The sequence below is a fragment of the Bos indicus genome, chromosome 2 (genome assembly GCF_029378745.1).
Source record: "Bos indicus isolate NIAB-ARS_2022 breed Sahiwal x Tharparkar chromosome 2, NIAB-ARS_B.indTharparkar_mat_pri_1.0, whole genome shotgun sequence".
Lineage (NCBI taxonomy): Eukaryota > Metazoa > Chordata > Mammalia > Artiodactyla > Bovidae > Bos > Bos indicus.
The window spans coordinates 14,420,055-14,437,080 of NC_091761.1; the positions used below are offsets into that span (position 1 = coordinate 14,420,055).

Here is a 17,026-nt window from a genome sequence, read left to right on the forward strand (position 1 = left end):
AACTTTTGAAACTAGTTTAGATGAATACCCCAAATTAGTATTCTTTATGTGTTTTTTCTCTCTTCATCTGTAAAAAATAAAGAAAATGTGAATTTTTGGCACACTTCTCAGATTCAGTTTTCAACCTATATTTTCCCTGATTGAGAAAGTAGAGAAGGCCCATATTGCCTTTCACATTAAATTGGTTCTAAGAGCCAAATCTTAAAATACCCACAACTGGTTCACATCACTCTTTATAGCAAAGTATGATTTGAGAGATTTTCGTTTCACTACCCTGAATCTTCTTTCTCCATCTTTCCTACCTTCGAAGATAATAAATGCCCTTACATTTTCACCATCTCTCTGCTACCAGAGCCTGTTTTCTAATAATAGAGCTACCATGTGCATGCGTGCTTAGTACAGTCATGTCTGACTCTTTGTGACTCAATGGATTTTATCCCACCACAGGCTCCTCTGTCCAAGGGATTCTCCAGGCAGGACTATTGGGGTGGGTTGCCATGCCCTCCTCCAGGGGATCTCCCCAACCCAGGGATCAGACCCAGGGATCAAACCCACGTCTCTGGCATTGCAGGCAGATTATTTACCACTGAACCACTGGGGAAACATCTACCATATGAACCAGCACTCCCACCACTGGGCATATACCCTGCTGCTGCTGCTGCTGCTGCTAAGTTGCTTCAGCTGTGTCCGACTCTGTGTGACCTCATAGATCGCAGCCCACCAGGCTCTGCCGTCCCTGGGATTCTCCAGGCAAGAACACTGGAGTGGGTTGCCAAAACCATAATTCAAAAAGACACACACATCCCAATGTTCATTGCAGCACTATTTATAATAACTAGGACACGGAAGCAATTTAGATGTCCATCCATAGATGAATGGATAAAGAAGATGTGGTACATATATACCATGGAATATTAGCCATAAAAAGGAATGAAATTGGGTTATGTGGATGAACCTAGAGTCTGTAATACAGAGTAGAAATATGTCAGAAAAAGAAAAACAAAATATCATATATTAATGAGATAATTGAAATGCATCATTGATGCAATGGACATGAGTTTGAACAGACTCTAGGAGATAGTGAAGGACAGGGAAGCCTGGCATGCTGCAGTCCACGGAATTGCAAAGAGTTGGACATGACTTGGAGAAGGCAACGGCAACCCACTCCAGTACTCTTTCCTGGAAAATCCCATGGACGGAGGAGCCTGGTAGGCTGCAGTCCATGGGGTCGCTAAGAGTCGGGCACGACTGAGCGATTTCACTTTCACTTTTCACTTTCATGCATTGGAGAAGGAAATGGCAACCCACTCCAGTATTCTTGCATGGAGAATCCCAGGGACAGAGGAGCCTGGTGGGCTGCCATCTATGGGGTCGCACAGAGTCGGACATGACTGAAGCGACTTAGCAGCAGCAGCAGCAGGACATGACTTAGTGACTGAATAACAAAAACACATATATATGGAATCTAGAAAAATGGTACTGATTAACCTTTTGCAGGGCAGAAATAGCGACCCAGACATAGAGAACTGACTTGACACAGGGAGGGAAGAAGAGGGTGGAACAAATTGAGAGAGTTGCACTGACATTTATATTAATACACTACTATGTGTAAAGGGCTTCCCAGATGGAGGTAGTGGTAAAGAATCCACCTGCCAATGCAGGAGATGCAAGACACGCAGGTTCGACCCCTGGGTCCAGAAGATTCCCTGGAGTAGGAAGTGGCAACCCACTTCAGGATTCTTGCCTGGAAGATTCCGTGGACAGAGGAACCTGACAGAATACAGTCCATGGGGCTTCAAAGAGTCGGGCACAACTGAACAACTAGCACCATGTATAAAATAGATATCTAGTGGGAAGCTGCTGTGTAGTACAGAGAGGTCAACTTGGTAATCTGTGATGACCTAGATGGGTGGGATGGTGGGGGTGGCTCAAGAGGAAAGTCTATGGAAGATGACGATGGACAGGGAAGCCTGGCACTGCAGTCGGTGGGGTAGCAAAGAGTTGGACACGACTTAGCTACTAAACAACAATAGGTTATTCACGTTGTTGTACAGCAGAAACTAACACAACATTGTAAAGCAATTATGCTTTAATAAATAAATTTTTAAAAATGATCTGTGATGCAATCAGACAAATCCCATCTGGGAATAAGTATTTCAATAGATATTAGAGCATTCTCCTAAAAGAATGGTGCTGAAGGAGAAATTACTACTTTAGTTATATTGGGTAGGAACACCAAGTCAAGTTTTCTCAACTGGGCTTCACTTCTTCCTTGGCACATCTCTTTCTTTCCAGTCTCCTGCCTTTTTTCATGTTTGGCTTGTGCATCTCACCTCCCTACTCCCCTTGTTAGGAGAATATTCCTACCCTCATGCCACCAAAACACATGTATCCTTTAGACCCAATTTTAGACTGAATGCTTTTAAGGAGCCAGTTCATTACTTCTCTACATTGTTTTAACTCTAGTTTCAGTGGAACTTTCAGATTTCTGGCTGTTTGATGTGGTACTGGACTCTCTAAGTTGAGTGAAATGTTATTGAAAGGCAGTCGATTATAGAAAGAAATCTTTACTTTCCACAGATCACGTCTAATCAGCTCTGTGTAGAACTCACCGCATCTTTAGGTGCCTAATACATGTGTACAGGGATTGATTCTGGCATTTGCCAGTGTGAATCAGTGTGTTTTGTATTGCTTTAGTAAACCAAAAAATAATTAGCCATTTCTTGATTTGTGTCTTATGTAACGCCTTATGAAATAAGGCGTTACTTCCTCTAACTTTACAGGGTTGTAACTAGCACATTTGGAAATGGGTGGAATTTTTCTTCAGCAGCCTCACCTTTTTTTTTTTATTCTCATCTCTCTTGGTGTTTAGCATTCACTCCTTCCTTTGTTTACTATTACCTTCATGCATGAAGCAAAATTTATCCTTAGGCAGAAAATACACAACTATTTACTCTCAAGAGGCATTTAAATGAAGAGTAGTTTCTCTTGGTGTGAAGATTCCTTATTCCCTATCTATAAAGCAAATTGTATCATACAGATGCTGAAACACGGATTAGAATCAGAAACACTGATTTATCTCACATTACATTTCTCCAGTGAATGTAGCTTTCAAATCCCAGATCATGTATTCTTTCTAGTAATTGGCAACATAAGCTATATAAATGGACCAAAAATAGAACTGAATCAGCCTAGACAGATCTACCTGCATAAGCAAACACTGCTATATGAGCAAAAGTAGTATTTTTCCTTTTTAAAAAAATTATGTATTTGGTTGTGTCAGGAGTTAGTTGTAGCAAGTAGGATGTTGTGTGATGTGTTATGTTGTGTTACAAGTAGGATGTTGTGTGATGTGTTATGTTGTGTTACAAGTAGGATGTTGTGTGATGTGTTATGTTGTGTTACAAGTAGGATGTTGTGTGATGTATTATGTTGTGTTACAAGTAGGATGTTGTGTGATGTGTTATGTTGTGTTACAAGTAGGATGTTGTGTGATGTGTTGTGTTGTGTTACATGGCGTCTTTCACTGGGGACACAGACTTGCTAGTTGTAGTGCTTGGGCTTAGTTGCTCTGAAGCATGTGAGATCCTAGCTCCCTGATCAGGGCTTGAACCCACATCCCTTGCATTGCAAGGCAGGTTCTTAACCAAGTGAACCACCGGGAAGCCCCAAGGTAGTATTTTTCTTATGAAGAAATGAGAATGCAGTATAACGCAGAGCTAGTGTTTCTGTTGAAAAGATTACACAAACTGATTTCTGGCCACATATTTTTTAAGCACTATTTGTTGTTGTTGCTACATATGGAAAATTAACTGGAGTATTTTTAAGGGATAATAGGGGGACTGTCTACCAAACCCTTCTAGGCCGTGGTGCCTTGCAGTAGTCAGTTATCACTTCCCAGTGTGTTTCTCACTTCTAAGATGGAAATTATGCTGATAGTTTTACTATTGTATGTAGGGATTGTTGAATCAGACAAGAGAGAAATATGTGAAGGCAATATTGATATAAACCATTAAATTAAAATAATTATTGTGTTTTTTGTATCTACAGAAGGAATTATCTTTTTGTTAGTTATGAACTCTACATATTAGGAAAACACAAGAAGCACATGAAATCTGTTATCTCTTTGGGTATTATTATTTAGGACAAAACTAATCTTTGAAAAGAGAGTAGGTTTAAAGTCTGTGTGTAAAAACATATTAGTGACTAAGAATAAACGACAGATGCGGCCGGAATGGTGAGGGTGGTACGCTAATGACTGTAGTTTGGGAAATGGTGAAGCTAGAGGGCAAGATTCTGGTTTGACTTGGTCAGAGAGATTCAGCCAGTAGGTAGCCTTGACACCTGAGGCAGATGACTCAACCTACATCTCTTCTATAGTTTACCATGAAGATTCAGGGAATTAAGATGAGTGAAGCACTTAAAATAGTGCCCACCACCTAGCAGTTGTTCACAAAGTGTTGTTATTGTTCTATTTTCAACTGTATAATAATTTATCCCAGCAGATTGGTTTTTTTTAAATTTTATTTTATTTTTAAACTTTACATAATTGTATTAGTTTTGCCAAATATCAAAATGAATCCGCCACAGGTATACATGTGTTCCCCATCCTGAACCCTCCTCCCTCCTCCCTCCCCATACCATCCCTCTGGGTCGTCCCAGTGCACTAGCCCCAAGCATCCAGTATCGTGCATCGAACCTGGACTGGCAACTCATTTCTTACATGATATTTTACATGTTTCAATGTCATTCTCCCAAATCTTCCCACCCTCTCCCTCTCCCACAGAGTCCGTAAGACTGTTCTATACATCAGTGTCTCTTTTGCTGTCTCGTACACCGGGTTATTGTTACCATCTTTCTAAATTCCATATATATGCGTTAGTATACTGTATTGATGTTTTTCCTTCTGGCTTACTTCACTCTGTATAATAGGCTCCAGTTTCATCCACCTCATTAGAACTGATTCAAATGTATTCTTTTTAATGGCTGAGTAATACTCCATTGTGTATATGTACCATGGCTTTCTTATCCATTCATCTGCTGATGGACATCTAGGTTGCTTCCATGTCCTGGCTATTATAAACAGTGCTGCGATGAACAGTGGGGTACACGTGTCTCTTTCCCTTCTGGTTTCCTCAGTGTGTATGCCCAGCAGTGGGATTGCTGGATCATAAGGCAGGTCTATTTCCAGTTTTTTCAGGAATCTGCACACTGTTCTCCATAGTGGCTGTACTAGTTTGCATTCCCACCAACAGTGTAAGAGGGTTCCCTTTTCTCCACACCCTCTCCAGCATTTATTATTTGTAGACTTTTGGATGGCAGCCATTCTGACTGGTGTGAAATGGTACCTCATAGTGGTTTTGATTTGCATTTCTCTGATAATGAGTGATGTTGAGCATCTTTTCATGTGTTTGTTAGCCATCTGTATGTCTTCTTTGGAGAAATGTCTATTTAGTTCTTTGGCCCATTTTTTGATTGGGTCATTTATTTTTCTGGAGTTGAGCTGTAGGAGTTGCTTGTATATTTTTGAGATTAATTGTCAGTTGCTTCATTTGCTATTATTTTCTCCCATTTTGAAGGCTGTCATTTCACCTTGCTAATAGTTTCCTTTGATGTGCAGAAGATTTTAAGGTTAATTAGGTCCCATTTGTTTATTTTTGATTTTATTTCCGATATTCTGGGAGGTGGGTCATAGAGGATCCTGCTGTGATGTATGTCAGAGAGTGTTTTGCCTATGTTCTCCTCTAGGAGTTTTATAGTTTCTGGTCTTACATTTAGATCTTTAATCCATTTTGAGTTTATTTTTGTGTATGGTGTTAGAAAGTGGTCTAGTTTCATTCTTTTACAAGTGGTTGACCAGTTTTCCCAGCACCACTTGTTAAAGAGATTGTCTTTAATCCATTGTATATTCTTGCCTCCTTTGTCAAAGATAAGGTGTCCATATGTGCATGGATTTATCTCTGGGCTTTCTATTTTATTCCATTGATCTATATTTTTGTCTTTGTGCCAGTACCATACTGTCTTGATAACTGTGGCTTTGTAGTAGAGCCTGAAGTCAGGTAGGTTGATTCCTCCAGTTCCATTCTTCTTTCTCAAGATCGCTTTGGCTATTCGAGGTTTTTTGTATTTCCATACAAATTGTGAAATTATTTGTTCTAGCTCTGTGAAGAATACTGTTGGTAGCTTGATAGGGATTGCATTGAATCTATAAATTGCTTTGGGTAGTATACTCATTTTCACTATATTGATTCTTCCAATCCATGAACATGGTATATTTCTCCATCTATTAGTGTCCTCTTTGATTTCTTTCACCAGTGTTTTATAGTTTTCTATATATAGGTCTTTAGTTTCTTTAGGTAGATATATTCCTAAGTATTTTATTCTTTCCGTTGCAATGGTGAATGGAATTGTTTCCTTAATTTCTCTTTCTGTTTTCTCATTATTAGTGTATAGGAATGCAAGGGATTTATGTGTGTTGATTTTATATCCTGCAACTTTACTATAGTCATTGATTATTTCTAGTAATTTTCTGGTGGAATCTTTAGGGTTTTCTATGTAGAGGATCATGTCATCTGCAAATAGCGAGAGTTTTACTTCTTCTTTTCCAATTTGGATTCCTTTTATTTCTTTTTCTGCTCTGATTGCTGTGGCCAAAACTTCCAAAACTATGTTGAATAGTAATGGTGAAAGTGGGCACCCTTGTCTTGTTCCTGACTTTAGAGGAAATGCTTTCAATTTTTCACCATTGAGGATAATGTTTGCTGTGGGTTTGTCATATATAGCTTTTATTATGTTGAGGTATGCTCCTTCTATTCCTGCTTTCTGGAGAGTTTTTATCATAAATGGATGTTGAATTTTGTCAAAGGCTTTCTCTGCATCTATTGAGATAATCATATGGTTTTTATTTTTCAATTTGTTAATGTGGTGTATTACATTGATTGATTTGCGGATATTGACAAATCCTTGCATCCCTGGGATAAAGCCCACTTGGTCATGGTGTATGATCTTTTTAATGTGTTGTTGGATTCTGATTGCTAGAATTTTGTTAAGGATTTTTGCATCTATGTTCATCAATGATATTGGCCTGTAGCTTTCTTTTTTTGTGGGATCTTTGTCAGGTTTTGGTATTAGGGTGATGGTGGCCTCATAGAATGAGTTTGGAAGTTTACCTTCCTCTGCAATTTTTTGGAAGAGTTTGAGCAGGATAGGTGTTAGCTCTTCTCTAAATTTTTGGTAGAATTCAGCTGTGAAGCCGTCTGGACCGGGGCTTTTGTTTGCTGGAAGATTTTTGATTACAGTTTCAATTTCTGTGCTTGTGATGGGTCTGTTAAGATTTTCTATTTCTTCCTGGTCGAGTTTTGGAAAGTTGTACTTTTCTAAGAATTTGTCCATTTCTTCCACGTTGTCCATTTTATTGGCATATAATTGTTGATAGTAGTCTCTTATGATCCTTTGTATTTCTGTGTTGTCTGTTGTGATCTCTCCATTTTCGTTTCTAATTTTGTTGATTTGATTTTTTTCCCTTTGTTTCTTGATGAGTCTGGCTAATGGTTTGTCAATTTTATTTATCCTTTCAAAGAACCAGCTTTTGGTTTTGTTGATTTTTGCTATGGTCTCTTTTGTTTCTTTTGCATTTATTTCTGCTCTAATTTTTAAGATTTCTTTCCTTCTACTAACCCTGGGGTTCTTCATTTCTTCCTTTTCTAGTTGCTTTAGGTGTAGAGTTAGGTTATTTATTTGACTTTTTTCTTGTTTCTTGAGGTGTGCCTGTGTTGCTATGAACTTTCCCCTTAGGACTGCTTTTACCGTGTCCCACAGGTTTTGGGTTGTTGTGTTTTCATTTTCATTCGTTTTTATGCAAATTTTGATTTCTTTTTTGATTTCTTCTGTGATTTGTTGGTTATTCAGCAGCGTGTTGTTCAGCCTCCATATGTTGGAATTTTTAATAGTTTTTCTCCTGTAATTGAGATCTAATCTTACTGCATTGTGGTCAGAAAAAATGCTTGGAATGATTTCTATTTTTTTGAATTTACCAAGGCTAGCTTTATGGCCCAGAATGTGATCTATCCTGGAGAAGGTTCCATGTGCTCTTGAGAAAAAGGTGAAATTCATTGTTTTGGGATGCAGATTGTTTTTTAAATAAGAGTTCAACAAGACCATAACTGGACAGCTGGAGTCTCTCAGACCCAGCTGATCATGTGCCTTGCCTTATTCCTTGCAAGTATTGTTTTTATTATCTATGAGGCTAATGTATTATATTAGAGTTACTAATATAATAGTGAGCTCAGATTGCAGGCTGAGTTTAGATTAGCTAAATTTAGAGGATTTCTGTTTATTTGGGTAGGTCTGTCCCTCCTATGAGCACTATCCTCTCCCTACACCCCATCGATTTTAGACTGTTTATAAAGCAAAAACCATATTTCCATCCTTTTACAAATTACTTTCTTCAAATTTCAACATTTAGATGACACCTAAAAGCTCTCTGAGATGAACAGAATTATGTTTCCTTACTTGCGCTACCTTTTTCCTGGCTATCAAAAGAGCTTCTATGCACTTGTTTTGAGCAAACCCATTGCATTCACTCCTAAGGTGTAGCTTTCTATGTATGTTAACTTCTAAATCTCTTTACTAAAATGAAGTTCCAAGATCACTTTATGGGTTTTGTTGAAATAATAGTAACTTGAAAGTAAATAATTTTGACTTCAGTTTATCTATTAATATTTGTGGTCTGCACTGAAGGGAATCACTTGATTTCTGGGACTGATTCTTACCCATGAAATGAAGTTAGACTAGGTCAAAGATTTTAACCCAGGTGATATAGATGGAGTCTATACATTTGGAGAGTGCTTTTTTTACTAACCTGTAACTAAAATTTAGGATTTTCTTCATTTGTAAGCAACAATACACAGAGTAACATTTGTGATATTTGTGTTTGTCACCAATGTACTTAGTCACTTAGTCATATCCGATTCTTTTCAATCCCATGGACTGTCCCAGGCTCCTCTGTCCTTGGGATTTTTCATGCAAGTAAACTGGAGTAGGTTAACAGTTCCTTCTCCAGGGGATCTTCCTGACCCAGGGATCAAACCCAGGTCTCCTGTATTGCAGGAAGATTCTTTACCTTCTGAGCCACTGGTGAAGCCCGTCACCAAGAGAATCATCAATATTTTCATAACATTTAAATTCATGAAGAACCTTATATATCCTTTGATCTTATTATTTCAGAATTATATAGATGATAGACCTGCAGCAAGACCTTGTTATTTAATGAATTAATGAAGAAACACATGTTACTGTATCATATCTTAAGGATTACTTGAAGATGTTGATAATTATATTTAATATAAATGAAATTCTTTGTATTTCATTTATTTATGAATTTTATTTTAAGGAAATCATAGGTTTCACCAAACTAAAAGAGGGGACGATTCAAACTGTGTGGGACCTTGCATTATAAGGATGTTTCTTAGAAGGTCTTTTATACAGACCACTCTTTGGTCATGAAGATGATCTAAAATGTGATGGATTTATCTAAAATCGATGAATGCGATGAATTGAAAAATGCAAATAATTTCTTCTTTTCTGACAGAATGCTATCTCATATCTCAGAATGATATGGCTTTCTCTTTTTATGAAAGCCTAAGAGTCACTTTCAAGGAGTATTATCCAAGTTAGTTGTAAAGCCTTCTATAACTAAAGATTTATTAACTAAAAGTAATATGATTTGAATATGCTGAAGACCTGAATTCAGTATTTTCCTAAGCATTCTGGCTGACATTCAGTTGACTGGTAATGTTATGTATGTGCCCCTGGAAACATCTGGAATTTTACAATTTAAAGGAACACATTTTTCCCCCCCAGGGCTACAAAAGTCTTGTCTTGGGTTGGTCACAGTTTTAAATCGCTACTTTCCTAATTGTGTGTATGGAATTACTCTTGGGTGTAGTCTATGTAACATTTTTGTAATGCTGTGTTTTTAACCATTTGTTATTTTACTCCTCTTCCATTTTTTTTTTTTTTTACTGGTGAGCTCTTTATCCACTAGAAATAAGAGCATTTGATTATTGGTAAATCTCAGTGTCTTTTGTCCACTGTAAAAGGTTCTCAAAAATTTTGAGAGGATTACTTAATTACTTATATTTCTTTCTTTTAATTCAATCCATTTTTTCCACTCTGTTCTATTCTATTTTTTATGTTATATTCTATTTTGTTCTGTTCTAATCTAGTCATAAGTAGCAAGATTTAAATCAATAGTTTAAGACAAGACTAGATGATACATGTCAGAAACACATTAACTTGGGAAGCAGAAATTTCAAAGAAGATCCAAAAGTCAATTATAAGGTACCTATAACCATCACCCAATTCAAATAATTGAAAAGGTCAGGTTGTTGATGGTTAGAATAAGATTTGTGAGGAAGCATTCTTTAATGCATTCTCGGCTATTGGGAAAGGTATAGAAATTCTGCCCTCTTCACCTCAAATCAAAGGAAGATAGTTTCAACCTTGGAGAGCTAGAAGTAAAGGGGATATTGGGAATGGAATCTGTATCTTATGTGAGAGATATAAAAGGTTTGAAGGTGACAGATAAGCTGAAGGAGAGGAAGCTATGTAGATTTCAGCCTTTCCTCAACTAATTAATAGGAATAAAGGCCTAAGGAATGTTTAATGTGAACTGAATGTAGCATATCTGTATTTGGAAGCATGATAGGGCCTCAGGAGACAGAATCTGGAGGTGTACTAACACATTTCAAGGGGCTGTGGACATTGTAAAGGAACATGTGTCCATGCCAAGGTTGTGAGAAGTCTCCAGCCATGGTCCTTGGCAAGAGGTCCCTGGAGAGCCCATGAATGTGCTCACAAAGTAGTCAGCTCTATACACCAGCCAGGTCTAGTGAATCCAAAGCCATCCTACAATGGTAGTCTTAGTCTTCCCTCTCTTGCTCCAGCTCAGGGTTCCAAGGTAGTCAGTTGACAGAAGACAAACAACACTGCTTGTTGCTTGCTTAATAAATCCTGCCTGCTTGAGCTTAAAAGAAGAAAGAAAGATAGAAACATCAATCAAGCTCTCCTCCCCCACCCCCCATCACCACAATTTCTAGGCTCTGCAACAAATCCAAGGTTGGGAAGAAGTTTTATCTTTTTTAAGGTTGATGTATATTGTGTGTGACTAGACCTAAGACACTGGCAATTTAATGTGATCACACGATGTTTTTATTATCTAAGAATGATTGGAAAAGTCCTGATACTACCTAAAAGATTGAACCTGGGACAGAAGATAAGTTTCCCCTGCTAAGTATATTTTAAAGAGAGTAAAGGACAAAATACTTTTGCTTTGTGATAATACTCCATAAGTTCTGTATGTTCATTAATTTTATGAACTCAGTAAAAATCTATTGCAGTTGAGACAATGCAGTCTTACAATACATCTTGGAAAAACAATCTCAAAATCAGTTAGTGCAAAGTTTGTCAACATATTTTCAAATTTTAGATGGAAAGAACATTCTGTCATATGTGACTATGACTATTTTCTGAAATATCAAAGTATTTTGAGTAATTGACTCAAAAACTAACTTCTGCTAATTTTTAACTTTCTCACATAATAATTCTCTTTTATCTGTACATTTTGCTCTATGTTTCTATTTTTTTTATAGATTCTCTGCAGCCTCTCTAGAAATGTTGGAACATTTTCCATGCTACTTTTTTTTCAAAGTTTATATAGAAGCTGAGTGATCCTAAGATTATAAATTCCATTAGTTTGTTTTGGCAGATGATGTATCTTAAACATTACATTCTCTTATACTCATTTTTTAAAAATTCATAGCCACTAAGCAATGTGTGATATAAGACAATGAACATTAGAGGGTTTGCTTGAAAGAATATATTTCAGTTTAAAATATTTGGGAAAAACATGCATAATTTTTATGTTTGATTTAATAGATGCTTGAACGTGTCTCATCTGTTTCATTTCTGTATCCCCAGATTAAATTTCAACTTCATAAACTTGTATAACCACCAGAAGATGACTTGTATACTCTATCAATCCACAGGCTGAAAAGAAAGTATTTGGTATTTTTGAAGAAATGTGCCACAGATCCACTATAAAATCTAGTCTTCAGAGTTTTACTGATTGCTTCAGTTTCCTGACCTAATTAGGTTTTCTCCCCTCAGGTCTATTTTGCTTTTGTTTATTTGCTGTTTGCGTGCTTATTTTTCAGGTGAACCTGATCCCCATAAGAACTCAGATCTAGTAAATGCTGAAGAAAAACATGCTGAAACACATTCATAGGTCTGAAACACCTTAAAGACGTCTTTCATTCTAAGGATGGGAGGTAATTTTATTTTTTAGATGAAAATTTTATTTCTGAATTGGGATGGTTTAGAGAGTATCATTAGAAACAAAGTTATCTTATTTAAATGTCTTTTGGATTCTTTTCTTTTAATTCTCTGTTTTCTGAGGCAAACCCTTAACAGGTAAGCTTTAAATATTTATGTCTAAGTTTACCTTTTCAAAGGATTCTTGACTTACTCAGCAATAAAAATTATATTTACTGAGACCTTTTAGTCCTTTAAAAATAATAAGCTATAGCCTATGAGGAGGTTTAATTCTGTTTTCTTCTACTACTTCATACAAGAAATATGAATGTTTTATACCAGTTTCCTTTTCTACTTCATGTAGGAAATATGAGTGCTTACATTGGGTGATAATAACAAAGCAAGTACATATTATAAAACAACATCAGTATTTGCTAAAATCCATGGACATTGCATCAATGATTATCTTTTTAAAAATTCAGCTTCTAGGGCTCACGTTTGATCTACCAGATTACCAGCTCTGGGAATGATGCTAATGTCTGTTTAAAAAGTGTAAAAATGAGTCTTGCTATTGGCTTGATGGTAGAGGCAAGAAAAAATGCTGCAGGTACCATATCAAGTCTTTGAGATGTTATTAGTAGCACCTCAAATGTTGCTTTAAATCGATGAAGTTAAAATGTGATTAGCCATAACTGTTTTGTATATGCTGCATTTAGACTTACTTATGGCAAAGAAGGCATTTTTTTTTTTTTTTAGGAAACAAATTCACAAGAAATCATGAAGACATATAAAAGCTACATATGCATAAAAAACTCTGAATTCAGGTCCCCATGGCTGTCACAAATGAATGAACAGAACTCCCAACCCCGCCTTTTTTTAATATAATGAAAGTGCCTTAGCATGGTTGCAGCTGTCACCACTACAGTGTTTTACAGACGGTTTCTACTGAGCATCACAATAAAGAGAATCTTGCATTACAAAAAAAAGAAAAAAATGTGGCTCGCTTTTAAGATGAAGCATTTCCCAGTATTTCTGAGTCAGTTGTAAGATTCTTTAATCGATACTAATAGTTTCACTAATAGCCACTGTCAGTGTCACGCACTGTGATGAAATCTTATACTTAGTCCTTCAACAGTTCCAGAGTTGTGACTGTGCTTAATAGTTTGCATATGAATTCTGGATAGAAATCAAATCACAAACTGCATAGAAATTTTAAAAACCAGCTCCATATTAAATTTTTTTAAGATATTGTCTTGTATTGAAACTCCAATACTTTGGCCACCTGATGCAAAGAGCTGACTCATTTGAAAAGACCTTGATGCTGGGAAAGATTGAGGGCAGGAGGAGAAGGGGATGACAGATGATGAGATGGTTGGATGGCATCACCGACTCAATGGACATGAATTTGGGTAGGCTCCGGGAGTTGGTGATGGACAGGGAGGCCTGGCATACTGCATTTCATGGGGTCGCAAAGAGTCGGACATGACTGAGTGACTGAACTGAGCTGAACTGAACTTGTATTAGTTAACGACAATTTCTCTCCATAACCTCCATCCAAACTTTAGACACACATACACACAAAAGAGATAGGAAGAGAAATTCCAACTGATATAAAAAGAATATCTATCATTTTCTGATAAATCTCTTATTTTTGTGAGGTCAGTAAAGTCCAACATGAAATTGCCACACAATAATTGATGCCTATATATGACTAAAACATGATCTTCCTTTTCATTTGGATTTTATTTCAGGATAATGAAAACAGCACTAAAATATTCTAAACCCTCAATTTTTCACAAATCTTTTTCTCCTCTTTCAACACACACTCAGAACAGGCCATTTTATGAACTCATATAAGAGACAAACATAAATTTTGAGCTAGTAATTCTAGCCACGTAAATACACTCAAAGTTGCTATCACAGATTTTGGCCAGTGCTTCTGTCATTGCTCTTTCTCCACAATTTGGCCTTCTTCAATCAAACCAGAGAAATTTTAAGGCAAAAGTTGGACATTTTCAAATTTTTATCACTTTGAACCCAGTTATTACACAGGTGACTATGCAATATATGTACAGAACATGAGGCACTTTAAAATTTTACTTTCTCGCTTTCTTTTACACAGAGTGCTGTAACTACAAAACTTTCAAGCTTCTAAGTAAAAGGAAAGCAAAAACAAAATTACAGAAAAATATTTTTGCAGCTCTGAGGCTATTTAGATTGTCCTTGTTGTTTTAAATACATGGGAACCAAGTGAGAAGAGGGGCTGCTCAGAAGTTGTAGTCGAAGTCCTAAGACAACAATGAAGCATCAGAGCCCTGACTCTGTGACCTGATGAACTCTTCGTTGTAACTCTCAAGCTGGGAAACCACAGCGAATCCTGTTCCCGAAAGCAGTGAACCAGCCTGCATCCACCACTGTTATTGCAAAGCACGAAAGCATCACCCACGTGGGGGTCATCACAATGCAAGTCACGCAAGACCTATGACCAAGATGACAAGAACCTCCAGCCCTTGTTGGAGACAGACACTAGAACTGAGAGTGGGATTTGCCTTCTGGGGTGTTAATCCCATCAGGATGTAACAAAATATATTACAGGTCAAGGGATAAGGGACAAGAAGTGTGTGTCTGTGTGTGTGTGTGTATGTGCGCGCACTCAAAAATGTCTGTGAAAATGGAAGCCCACACTCTTCTGCACAGAGAGCATTATTTGATGTGATTTATAATTTTACTACAAACAAACGAACTGCAGCCATTGGAGACTGCTTCCTTGTCATGTTTTGCCTGAGCATGTGCAGAGCCTTGCCTTTGTTCCAAATTGAAGAACTACCTTTATTTGTTATTAGCTGCCAAGAAAGGTCAAGCCCAAGTAGGTGTTGTCATTTTCACCGTACAAACTCTTCAATGATTGTTAGACTAAAGGAATTTGTTTTTGTGAAAGGTAGAAATTAGATGGAAAAAATCAAGAGTAGTCATCAATTAAAGAAGAAAGTGAAGGTGGATATGTCCATCCTAATGAGTTTTCTGTTGCACCTGCTTCTTCCCTGGGTTCCACAATGCTAAGCAATATTTTAGAAATGGATGCAATCAGAAGCTTTTAAGTCTAAGTAGTGGGATTTTATAACTCACAACTTAGATATCTTTTCATGTGTAAGCCATATTCTATATGCATATTAGGTATGCATTATTCTAATTTAAGATATATTTGTGCATAGACTGTGTATAAGATGCTTTTAAATGTTCTGTGAATAAGGTCCTTAGCTTTTGTTTCACCTGAAGCATATGTAGAACACAGATAAATAATTGAATTGTATCGTAGATATTATAATGCAATTGATATTTTAAATGCAAGCAGTAAAGATTGATCTATAATGATGTGTTGCAGGGAAAATTTATAGATATGTACAACATGGTGACTTTTTGTCCTTTAACAATGGATTTCTTATTTCTATTTATGGAGAAACTGCAGTTACTGCTTTTAATGTCTTTTTTAAGGTAGCTATTTACAAACTAGAAAATATTCTGCATTTAAAATAGAACCTGACTGTCTGGGAAGTCTAATTACTATTGTTCCTATTTGAGCCAGTTGTCTTTCATTAAAGGTATAGAATCTCTCAACAGAGAAATAAATTGAAACACTGCTTCTGAACTGTCATAGGAAACATGTCCGCTTTGTTCCTATTAATGCTTTAAGATATGTAGACTTTGTAACTAAAACAATAGAAGAGTATAATGAAGTCATTATTTTCTGTATATGGGTTTTAACCTAATTTTCCAGGTTATGTAACTTGTAAAGCACTGTGACAGAACTTCCAGGGATCCGAGAAAACGTGCTCCATCCCTTCAGAAGAGTTGTCACGCTGTTGATGCACTTATTCCTTTTAAACTAATATCCCTGTCTCATTTCCTCTTTCCCTCCTTCCATTTCGTGTCTTTACTTCTCTCTTCTGTATCGTCCTTATTCCCTCTTCTCTGGTAGAGGGAGGATCAGAGAAGGCAATGGCACCCCACTCCAGTACTCTTGCCTGGAAAATCTCATGGATGGAGGAGCCTGGTGGGCTGCAGTCCATGGGGTCGCTAAGAGTCAGACACAACTGAGCAACTTCACTTTCACTTTTCACTTTCACCCATTGGAGCAGGAAACAGCAGCCCACTCCAGTGTTCTTGCCTGGAGAATCCCAGGGACAGAGGAGCCTGGTGGGCTGCTGTCTATGGGGTCGCACAGAGTTGGACACGACTGAAGCGACTTAGCAGCAGCAGCAGCAGCAGCAGAGGGAGGGTAGTGGTGCCCATCCCTTCTTGCCAACATAGTGCTGAATCCATCCTGAAGAGAAGGATGGATAAATTTGACTCCTGAGCCTTAAATGTTTTACTTAGCATTGTACCTTCAGCTACCCAACATATATCTAACAATTTCATAGGCCTTTTTATTTAAGCAGTATCTCTTTTATTTAATTTTTAACATGACAAGCTACAATTCTTGTGTTTTTATTCTGCTGTAATTTTCCATATTTCCTATTATATATGATTGTTAAATAAATCTTACTGGAGGGAAAATACTGTGAACCATTTGGTGCCTGATGTAATTCGATTTGGTAGGGCATTATAAAGTTGATGAAATCAGGGAAAACCAGAAGTACATCATCCTAAAAATTGATATGAGTTCTATCAGAAAGTGATTTTTACTCTATGAAAGAAATGTTCATTGAACATGGAT

General features: G+C 37.1%; 1 protein-coding gene across 2 annotated transcripts in view; it reads left to right on the plus strand.

Moving 5' to 3' along the window:
* The window catches only part of PDE1A (phosphodiesterase 1A), a 395,971-nt gene extending 380,013 nt beyond the window's left edge, over positions 1–15,958 (plus strand). The window contains exons 15-16 of one of the 2 annotated variants that reach the window (XM_070802671.1): positions 12,216–12,329; positions 13,069–14,405. In XM_070802671.1, coding sequence (XP_070658772.1) covers positions 12,216–12,286 — 71 coding nt within the window. In that variant the 3' untranslated portion in view covers positions 12,287–12,329; positions 13,069–14,405. Of the gene's footprint in view, positions 1–12,215; positions 12,330–13,068; positions 14,406–14,434 lie in introns of those variants that run through there. The other variant, XM_019969756.2, reaches the window with a different exon arrangement.
* Positions 15,959–17,026: the final 1,068 nt, after the last annotated feature.